This window comes from Streptopelia decaocto (genome assembly GCF_964273445.1).
Source record: "Streptopelia decaocto genome assembly, chromosome: 24".
NCBI classification, from domain to species: Eukaryota; Metazoa; Chordata; class Aves; order Columbiformes; family Columbidae; genus Streptopelia; species Streptopelia decaocto.
In genome coordinates this window covers 2,250,012-2,260,570 of record NC_138679.1, presented here as the reverse complement: position 1 = coordinate 2,260,570, position 10,559 = coordinate 2,250,012, and the positions used below count along the sequence as shown (strand labels likewise).

The following is a 10,559-nucleotide window of genomic DNA, read 5'->3' as shown; positions in this document are numbered from 1 at the left end:
CGCGGCGGCGGGCACCACTCGGCCGCCGGTGGCCTCGGCGGCGGCAGCGGCGCGATGCGGACCGGCCGCGGTGCGGCGGGCGGGGAGGCGGTGGCCGAGGAGGAGGCGGCCGATGCGGCCAAGCGCGGCGGAGCGGCGGGGCGGGCGCGGGGCCGCGGCGGGAAGGGGTCCCCGAACGGCGAGTGCCGGCGGGGGGACCCGCCACGGAGCCCCGGCCCGGAGCCGCCCCGGGAGCCCAAAGTGTCCTTCTCCTGCGGCGGCGGCGGCGCGTCCCCCGGCGGGGCCAAGGCGGCCGAGGAGGGTGCGGGTGAGGATGCGGGCGAGGAGGCCCGCGGCAGCCAGGCCAGCTTCATGCAGCGGCAGTTCGGGGCGATGCTCCAGCCCGGCGTCAACAAGTTCTCGCTGCGGATGTTCGGCTCGCAGAAGGCGGTGGAACGAGAGCAGGAGCGCGTCAAGTCGGCGGGGGCCTGGATCATCCACCCCTACAGCGACTTCAGGTGCGGCCCCGCCGGGCGGGGGGCGAGCGCTGCGCCCGGGACCCCGCGGGGACGGAGCATCGGGCCGGGCGGTGCATCCCGCGGGGATGGAGCATCGAGCCGGGCCGATGCATCCGGCCCCGGAGACCGCGGGCGGGGACAGGGGGCGAGCGGAGCCCGCCGGGGAAGGGGAGGCCGTGCGGAGCCGAGGGCACCTTGAGCTGTGCTGGAGGTGGCAGCGCGGATGCCGCTGGCCTGCGCGCAGGGAGGAGCTGGCGGCCGGGCATCCCCCTCCCCAGCGGAGCTGCCGCCGATCCGGGGATGCCAAGCAAGGGGGTGCCCGGGCAAGGGCATCCCCTCGTCCTTCGCGGGGCCTCAGGGTGGCTCGGCCCAGCACGGACCCTCTGGAGCCCCGCCGGGCTTTGGCTCTACCCCTAAATCACCCTGGCTGGGGGCCTGGGCTGGAGGATGTGCCGCTCTCTCCACTGCCAAGCAGAGCCTTGCGAAGGCTCCCCCTGCCCCAAGGAGGCCTGATCCTGTCCCTGAGATTCAGGGAGTTTGAGGAAGGATTCGTCTCACTTCTGAAAGCACCAGAGTCCCAGGGATCCAGCCTGTTCAGGTGTCAAACCCAGGGAGAAAGGCTCTGCAGCCACATCTTCTTTCCACCCCCTGAGCCCTGGGGAGCTCAGAAACAGCAGATGCTTCCCAGGTTGCGTGCGGGCATGGGAAGGATGTACAGGCTGGGCAGGCGGCTCTGCACCTTGCAGGGATGGGTGGCCAAGACCTTGCTGGTGAGCCAGTCATTGGGGTCCCCGGTGCCGTGACCTCGAAGGGGCTCAGAGCAGAGACCAGCACCTGTACCTCCCGCTCCTGGGCTGACCTGACACCTTCCAGAGGAGCAGCCGGAGGCCCTGGGCCTCCTCGTGTGGCTGACCTCCCACACAGGGCTCTGCGGTCACCCCCATTTGGGGACCTGGTGGGTGTCCATCGGAGCCCCCTCCTTGCCCCGCTGGGTGGGCACCGGAGCTGCTGCAGAGCCGGGGTGAGGGGCGGCTGCACCGCGTGGCCATGGCAGGTCCTGTGGCCAAGGGAGCTCTGCCATGATGGGGCAGGTGTGGTGGTGCTGGGTGGATTCTGGCACCCGGGGGGGTCCCAGGAGGGCGGGGGACTCTGCTCCTCCCGCTGCCCGGGCTCTGCTTCACCCCACAGCTGTTGGGGCACCTGGGAGCAGCCTGGCCCCAACATCCCCTGCTGCTGTGGCACCGGGGCCAGAGCCTGCCCCGCTCCTTCAAGCTGACGGAGCCACGGTGCCGGTGGCAGAGCCCATGGTGCTGCGGTGAGCCCGCGGTGCGAGCGAGGCCTCAGAGTCTTCCCCGGAGCGCAGCAGCAGCGCTCCCCGGGCTGGCGCTCGCAGCGGGCGGGCACCCGTCTGTGCTGGGGTGACCTTGGGGAGTCACCCTGGCTGTCCTGTCCCACGCTGGCTCCATCCCTCCCAGAGCCGCTATCAAGACCGAAACCCATTGGGGAAGAGGCGCCGGCCGTGTCGCCGCTGCCGGTGGCGTAGGAGGGTTCCCTGCCCAGCGGGGAGGAGCTGCAGGCACCGCCAGGCAGCGCCGGGGTCTACAAACCCGCACGTAAACAGGATCGGCTCGACGCGGGGCTGAGCGCCCGGCCGTGAGGAGCCCGCTCTGCTTGTGCGCGTTGAGGACGTGTCCGTGCATTCCACGTGGTACTGCCTTAAAAAAACATAGTATGATGTTTATCTAATAATGATAATGGAGCATGAACCCAGCCATGTTTGCCCTGCAAAACCCGTTTTCCTATCTTAAGATAAAATCATTACCCATCTGCATATGTGACATCATTTCATAATCGGAGTCATTTAGAGCTCCTGTCTCCTCCTGGACACTGCAATTACTCATGCAAAATTCAGGGGCAGACTTGCTCCAGGAACGAAGTTGCTTGCTATTTACATAAATATTGAATTATTAGGAAGCAGCCTGGATGGCTGGTTGAGATCCTGAGCTGCAAATCTGATAAAAGAGACCTTGTAAATTGTGTGCTGAAGCAGACAGCGGCCAGCAGAGCCCCCTCCTTTTGGGTGCCATGCACGGTTGTCATCTCTGTCTTTGCTGCTTCTGGTCTTTACCGATGGGAGAAAAAAACAGCTAGCGCGGACTTTTTCATTATTTCTGTTGGTGTTTCTGATACTGGGGTATCGCTTTTGGAGTGAGATTAGGAGCTGGGGGGTGGCATCCAGCCCCCCATTCCATAGTGACCTGGGGCACGTGGCTGGTCTGGCTCCATCGTCGCACCCCGTACGGGAGTCGGGCAGCGGTCAGAGCGGGGCCGGTGCTGTGGGGCCTCGGGGAGGAGGGTTTGGCCCCGGTGACTTGAAGGATGCAGCAGCGATGCCGCACGCAGCAGTGAGTCGGTGGCAGCCGCGGTGCCCGTCCCTCCATGGTGCCCATGGTGAGAGCCGCGGGCTGCCTGGCACAGCCACCCCGGCATCACCCCCGGCACCCACAGCCGTCCCCGAGGCTGGGGCTCAGCTGTGGGGTTTGCTGCTGGTGAATTTGTTGCAAGAGGCACATCCGAATTGGGGAATCGGTGTCCCCGGTGCTGCTTGGCCAGAGCCTTCCCTTCCCAGAGATCCAGGAGTACAAGGCTCTTCCAGGAAAGAGCAGCACCAGTCATCCATCACAACGGGGTGTACTGGGACGCAGGGGTGCGGATGGGGCATCGGGTGCTGCTCCTGCAGCTCGGGCAAACTGCCGTTGGCTTCTTAACCCACTTCTAACAGCGACCTCGTTTTTTGGAATATGAGTATTTAGTGCAAATTTTTGAAGCGCCGATCCCGCCCGGATCCCACGCTGCTCCCGCCCAGCTCTCTGCTGGGGTTTGGAGGCACCGGGGAGGCGGCAGCTCTGGGGGGCAACGTGTCGGACAGGAGCACAACGGGGTCCCTGGGACTGGCTGGGGGTGCTTGGCTGCGAATTGGCCCCTGCCCAGGACTGGGAGGCAGCACCACTGAGCGGGGCTTTGGGCAGTGCCGCTGAGCCCGGCTTTGGGCAGTGCCGCTGAGCTGGGCTTTGGGCAGTGCCGCTGAGCCCGGCTTTGGGCAGCCAGTGGAGTGTGAACACAGCACCTCCTGCCCACAGAGACTTCAGGCGTCTCCTGTCACCAGCACTGTTGTTCAACTGGGTCAGAAGCAAGGGAGAGGGTGCTGAGGATCCTGATTAATTTGTTTTCAGATATTTTTAGTAGCATGGTTCAGATCTTTTTTCCTGTGCACACTCTGAGGAGGAAAGTGTTGGCATCACACCCAAGTCCCCAAAGAGATCAGCCGGAGTCGGTCGTGTGTGTCGGGTGGATCAGGAGCAGTTTGTTTCTCAGCAGGCCCAATTCTGCCCTGGCTCAGCCGGATTGCCAAGGGATTTGAGCAGTGGAGAGTTTTGCCCAGCTGGCACGGTTATTTAATCGCTGTTCTTCACAGCTCTGCATGGCAGATGCCCCTGTGGGACTGGCTCTGTGCAGCAGGGTCAGGCTGCAGGGGGGTTGGGGACAGACCCAGCCCTGTGCTGCCACCGCGGGATGCACCGGCCCCAGCAGCGGCTCTGCCAGCGCTGGCATCGCCAGGGATTGTGAGTGTGGCTGGAGCCGGGTCTAACTCGGCCACCATGGCCCAGCCCGGCTGTCTTAGGGGCTCCGCAGCCACTTGGTGGGGGTACGGGGGGACACAGCCCCCTCCTCCCGCTGGCAGCCGCTGAGGGGACCCTGGAGACAGCCCTGGGTGTGAAGTCATCGCTGTGCAGCAGTGACATCACTCGCGGTTGCCACGGCAACGTCTCGGATGGGGAAGGTGTCATTGGAGAAGGTCAGGCGGGATGCTCGGCTCCTGCTCCTGCTCTCCTCTGCACGGGGGGTGGGTTCAGCCCATCTCCCCTTCTTGTGTGCGGGGGGGCTTCCCCCTCATCCCCGCACCCATGGCAGCCTGGCCAGGGCACCCCCAGCCCAGCGGCTCCTGCCGGGGGCGGGCAGGCGGCAGGATGCGTGGGCAGGGTCCTGCGTGTGGCTCTGAGCAGCATCGTCCCCTCCTGTCGCCCAGGCTGCGGAGGCCGGGGTCTCCTCGCACGGTCCTGCCAGGACGGGGCCGTTGTGACCTTGCAGGTGCTCGGAAAGGTCAAGGGGGGCCCAGCAGCCGGGGACAAGGAGCGCGAGGAGGGGTGAGGGTGGCGGAGGAGCCGCACAGCCCCGCGGAGGCGGCCGCTCGCCCTCTCGGCGGCTGCAGGGCTGCGGCTGCCGCTGCAGCCGTACGTGACCTGCGGTGCCAGCAGCTGCGGCGGCTCCTGCACCGCGGCCGCGCTGCCGCCTCCGACACGCGGCACTTGCCCTGCTCACCCCAAACCGGCACCCAGCCTGGCCCGGGGAGGCGCTGGATGGGGTGGCCCTACCTGGGACTCTGTCCCTGTCCTCATGTCCCCCTCGGTGCGCAGGGAGGGGCAGAGGCAGCGGTGTGGGGAGTGGGCTCTCCCGTCCTGCCTCTGCCCGTGACATTGAGCACGGTGGCCCCGCTGCCATGGGTGCTTTGGGGACAAGGGTGGTCCCCAGCCCATGGGCTGCCCCGGGGGTGGCTTGTGGGGGGTGTCCCCGGCAGCATTGTCCTCCTGTCACCCCTGGACCTGCCGGGGTGCTCCGGGCAGTCCTGCACCCGCAGCATGGGCTGTGGGACCCGCGGGGTCAGCCTGGGGCAGTTTTGGGGGTGGGCAGCAAGATGAGGTCCCTGGAGAGAGCAGAGTGGTGCCTGGGTCCGAGGTGGCATCGGTGACAGCACGAGTAGCGCGAGGTGCGATGGCCGGGTCCCCGTGGGGGTGCCTGCGGGACGCTGGTGACACCTCCTCCATCCTCCCACCCCACCAGGTTTTACTGGGACTTCACGATGCTGCTCTTCATGGTGGGCAACCTGATCATCATCCCCGTGGGCATCACCTTCTTCAAGGAGGAGACCACGGCACCTTGGATCGTGTTCAACGTGGTCTCCGACACCTTCTTCCTGATGGACCTGGTGCTGAACTTCCGCACGGGGATTGTCATTGAGGACAACACGGAGATCATCCTGGACCCGGAGAGGATCAAGAAGAAGTACCTCAAGACTTGGTTTGTGGTGGACTTTGTTTCCTCCATCCCCGTGGACTACGTCTTCCTCATAGTGGAGAAGGGAATAGACTCGGAGGTGTACAAGACGGCCCGTGCGCTGCGCATCGTGCGCTTCACCAAGATCCTCAGCCTCCTGCGCCTGCTCCGCCTCTCCCGGCTCATCCGCTACATCCACCAGTGGGAGGAGGTGAGGGATGTCCCTGCCCGTATCCCCATGCCCGTGTTCCACCCCTGCCCTGTGGCTCTGCCGCGGAGCACCCACAGCTCCCGCAAACCCCGTCCCAAAGGGTGTCTGTCCCCACCAGCCCCCCCCGTCCGGGCTCCAGCTTTGCGCCCTTTTCACTTTGAGAGGGGATTTAGAAGGGACGAGTTAAACCTGCGCGTGTGCAGATTATCCTGGTCATTGCACCCACCTACAGCAGACGGGAGGATCTCGCGGTGGGGCTGGCGGAGGCTGTGGGAGCGTCTCCAAGGGGCTGCATGTGCCGGGTTGTGCCCCCAGCAGCGAGGGGCTGTCCTGGGTCAATGGCCACAGGCCTGAGAGGGGCAGGATGAGCCCGAGCAGCGATGGGCTGGGGCTGCTCCTGCCTGTCCTCGCTCAGACTGTCCCATTCCACCTTGTTGTCCCACAGAACATTGCCCCGGTGCCCATCCCGGGGCTGGGGCAGGGAAGGGGAGCCCTGAGCGCTCGCCAGCGCTGCCATGTCCTCATCAGGGCTGGCACCCGTTAGTGCTTTCCAGGCGGCAGCGTGGCGGCATCGTCCCACCGCGGGGCTATAAATAGGCAAGGGGGGCTGGGGCCGGGCCCCGCGGTGCCCAGGCTGTGCGGGGGGGACGGTCCCTGCGCTCACCCTCCGTTATCTCCCCCGGCCCCCGTGCCCGCAGATTTTCCACATGACGTACGACCTGGCCAGCGCGGTGATGAGGATCATCAACCTCATCGGGATGATGCTGCTGCTCTGCCACTGGGACGGCTGCCTGCAGTTCCTGGTGCCCATGCTGCAGGACTTCCCGCAGAACTGCTGGGTCTCCATCAACGGGATGGTGGTGAGCGCTCCCGGCGGCGCCGCGGTCGCTGCCGCGGTCGCTGCCGCGGTCGGTGCCGCGGCCGGTGCCGCGGTGGCTGCGCGGGGCACCCGTGGCTCCCCGGGGAGGGCTCGCAGGAGCGGGGCAGCGGATCGATCCAGGCGAGCGGGAGATGCTGACACAGCTCCGCTCCATCCCCTGCCGCCTTCTGCTCATTAGCAACACAGCTGCTATTAATAATTAACGGGCCACTTTTCTAATTGCTTCCCGGCAGCCCTGCAGCCCACTACAAATGGCTCCTCTGCCTCTGTCCATCTCTGCCTGTTCCGCCGATGTTTCCGTCTCTGCTCCGTTCCCCCACTACCTTCCTCCTCTTCTCCTCTTCCTCCCCTCCCTGTCATGCGCTTCTCCCTCCCCAGCTGTTCTGCTGCTGGGGGAATTTGGGCTTTGCGTGAGGCTGGGCTGGGGATTCCTGCCCTGGTGCCACCAGCCTGTCCCCTCCTGTCCCCTCCTGTCCCCTCCGCGGGCTCCCACGTGTGAGCGCTGCCGTTACCGGCGGCTGCCACAAACCCGGAGCTCGTTCCCATCGCAGCATTTCACAGGGGATCCCCACGCTTTTGTACATCAGCTTAAGAGAAATAAACCAGAATGACAGGCTCCCTAAAGCAAAAGCAGGCGGGTGACAAGGGAACAAACGTGCAGCTCGTGGTGTTGAGTGCAGGCAGAGGACCCGGAGCGTCCCCAGGCCTGAGTGGGGCCATTGTGCCCGCGAGTGCACACATGTCCGTGCACACACGTCCACGCACACGTGTGTGCGCAGCCCATGCTGAGCGCCGCCACGTCCCTGTCGCTGCAGAACGACTCGTGGAGCGAGCTCTACTCCTTCGCCCTCTTCAAGTCCATGAGCCACATGCTCTGCATCGGCTACGGGAAGCAGGCGCCCGAGAGCATGACGGACATCTGGCTGACCATGCTGAGCATGATCGTGGGGGCCACCTGCTACGCCATGTTCATCGGCCACGCCACCGCACTCATCCAGTCCCTGGACTCCTCGCGGCGCCAGTACCAGGAGAAGGTAGGGCAGCGCTGGGCAGGACGGCGGCTCCTGTCCCGCACCCTCCGTGGGCGCAGCCAGACAGGGCGGCAGCTCCGTGTCGGTGGGTTCGTGGGGCAGGGGCACGGGTCGGGGTCCCAGCGCGGGGGGTCTGACGTGGCTTCTCCCCGCAGTACAAGCAGGTGGAGCAGTACATGTCCTTCCACAAGCTGCCTGCCGACTTCCGCCAGAAGATCCACGACTACTACGAGCACCGCTACCAGGGCAAGATGTTCGACGAGGACAGCATCCTGGGGGAGCTCAACGAGCCCCTGCGCGAGGTGAGGGCGACGGGACCCCCCGGCCGAGGGTCCCCCCGTCCCCTGCTGCAGGTGCTACATGCTCCTGCAAGGCACGTGCTTGTGTTTGGGGGGGGTCAACCACCTCCGGCTCCGGTTTTGCAGCTGTGTGTGTGAACACGTCCGTGCACAACCCGTGTGCTGCCGTGTCACCTCGTGCTGTCCGGGGACGCCATGTCCCTGCCCCCCGTTGCTCACCTCTTTGTCCTGTAGGAAATTGTGAACTTCAACTGCCGCAAGCTGGTGGCCTCGATGCCCCTGTTTGCCAACGCGGACCCCAACTTTGTCACCGCGATGCTCACCAAGCTGAAGTTCGAGGTGTTTCAGCCGGGTGACTACATCATCCGCGAGGGCACCATTGGCAAGAAGATGTACTTCATCCAGCACGGGGTGGTCAGCATCCTCACCAAGGGCAACAAGGAGATGAAACTCTCCGACGGCTCCTACTTCGGAGGTGAGCGCGGGGGGGCTGAGCCCCATGGCACCCACCCCTTGGTGGCTCTCACCCCCAGCCTGCCCCGTTTCCATCCGCGCTGCTGCTGTTTGACTTTGGCGTGTCCTGCGCAGAAATCTGCCTGCTGACGCGGGGCCGGCGCACGGCCAGCGTCCGGGCGGACACCTACTGCCGCCTCTACTCGCTCTCGGTGGACAACTTCAACGAGGTGCTGGAGGAGTACCCCATGATGAGACGGGCCTTCGAGACCGTGGCCATCGACCGCCTCGACCGCATCGGTAGAGACCGGGGGACCGGGGGGCGGCGGGCTGGCCTGGCCGTGGGGACAGCGCGGGGTCTCACGGTTCTCCCGCTCCCTGCAGGGAAGAAGAACTCGATCCTGCTCCACAAAGTGCAGCACGACCTCAACTCGGGCGTCTTCAACAACCAGGAGAACGAGATCATCCAGGAGATCGTCAAGTACGACCGGGAGATGGTGCAGCAGGCGGAGCTGCAGCAGCACACGGCCATGTACAGCCCGGTCCAGCCGCAGGTCACCTCGGCCATCGCCACGCTCCAGCAAGCTGTGGCCATGAGCTTCTGCCCGCAGATGGCCAGCCCGCTGGTGGGCTCCATGGCGCTGGGCTCGCCCCGCATGATGCGCCGCTTGCAGTACGCCCAGGCCGTGCCCAGCCCCTTCGCCGTCTCCCCCGTCCTGCTGCAGCAGAGCCCCCCGCAGCAGCCGCAGCCCCCAGCGCCCCACGCCAACCCCTCGCCGGACCCGGCCCAGCCCGCAGCCCTGCCCGCCAGCGCCTTCGCCGCGGCCAGCCCGCCGTCCCAAAGCCCCCTGGCCAGCCGGACGTTCGCCTATGGCGGGGCCGCGGGGCAGGGGGGCTCCCAGCTGTCCCTGGGCCAGCAGCAGCCGCCCGGCTCGCCGCAGCGCCTGGCCGCGCACAAGAGCACGCAGGCGCTGCCCACCAGCAGCCTCAGCCAGGAGTCGCGGCCCCTCTCGGCCTCGCAGCCCTCCCTGCCCCACGGGCTGGCGGCCGGCAGCACCCAGAGCCCGCCGGCCTCGGCCCGCGAGTCCTGCTCCTCCATCGGCGGGGGCCCGGCTGCCGCTTCACCGGGCCCCGGCCCCCCGGCCACGCTGCGGGGCCAGGCCCCCTCGCGGGGACCCCCGGTGCACCCGGCGCCCACGGGCTCGGGGCTGGCGGGGCCGCCCGCCACGCCACAGGACTCGGCCCGCAAGGATTCGGCGGCCAGCACGCCCGACACGGACCCGGCCAAGTCCAGGCTCTCTTCCAACTTGTGACCTCCGCATCGCGCGGGGACGAGGCGCCGCGGCAGCGGGTCCCGTCTCCCCCGCCCGTCCCGCGCCGCCCTGGCAGAGGAGCCACGGCCACAGCCACTCCAGCAGCTGCTGGGGTGGGCACAGGACCCCCGCGCCCCCCACCTGCTGTGAGGACACGGCAGGGCCGGGCTCAGCCCCCACCCACGTCACCTCCAACCAAAGTCTGGCCCCATGTCCCACTCCCCACGGCGAAGCCGCGCTGCCCCCAGCCCCCCGGCTGCCCCATAGAAGCCACAGCTGCATCATCCCGTGACCAATGCATATATGATATTTATGACCCAAGTACATCCCTGTGTGTGCACCCGCAGGACACCGCCCCAGGGCTTTCAGCACGCTGGCCCCGCGCCTGCGCGTGTCCCTGCGTCCCCCCCATGGACCCCGGGCGAGGGGGGACAGTCCAGGACTGGAGGTAAGTTGGGGGGGTCTGAGGGATGGTCGCCCCAAGGCTGGTGAGCACCGTGTGTGTGTGCGCCCGCAGACACAGGTGCAGGGGGTGTGTACACGTACATGTACGTCGCCTCTGCCACGCGCGCCGGAGACTCCCATGGTGCCCACGCGTGGTGGCGCAGCCAGGGCTCCCACGCCAGCCCGGTGTCACGCAGCCGGGGACAGGGCCCCGCTCCCGGCGTCCACCTTCCATCCAGCCCATCCTGTGCAATAAACGTCAGCGACTGACAGCGCTACGCACGGCTCCGCGTCTCCTTCGCCACGTCCCCCCCGCCGC

The 10,559-nt window shown here is 66.7% G+C and overlaps 1 protein-coding gene across 1 annotated transcript; it reads left to right on the top strand.

The window, feature by feature from the left end:
• The first annotated feature begins 39 nt into the window (after positions 1-39).
• HCN2 (hyperpolarization activated cyclic nucleotide gated potassium and sodium channel 2) lies at positions 40-10,478 on the top strand. The gene is made up of 8 exons (XM_082072195.1): positions 40-497; positions 5,397-5,820; positions 6,519-6,680; positions 7,516-7,734; positions 7,887-8,033; positions 8,265-8,505; positions 8,619-8,783; positions 8,868-10,478. The coding sequence occupies exons 1-8, from the start codon at positions 55-57 to the stop codon at positions 9,794-9,796; spliced, it is 2,730 nt and encodes a 909-aa protein (XP_081928321.1). The 5' UTR covers positions 40-54; the 3' UTR covers positions 9,797-10,478.
• The last annotated feature ends 81 nt before the right edge of the window (positions 10,479-10,559 follow it).

Coding starts and splice junctions, on each gene's coding strand:
- HCN2 (XM_082072195.1), top strand. CDS start 55: ATGCGGACCGGCCGCGGTGCGGCGGGCGGGGAGGCGGTGGCCGAGGAG. Junction 498..5,396: donor CACCCCTACAGCGACTTCAG/GTGCGGCCCCGC, acceptor CCACCCCACCAG/GTTTTACTGGGACTTCACGA. Junction 5,821..6,518: donor ACATCCACCAGTGGGAGGAG/GTGAGGGATGTC, acceptor CCGTGCCCGCAG/ATTTTCCACATGACGTACGA.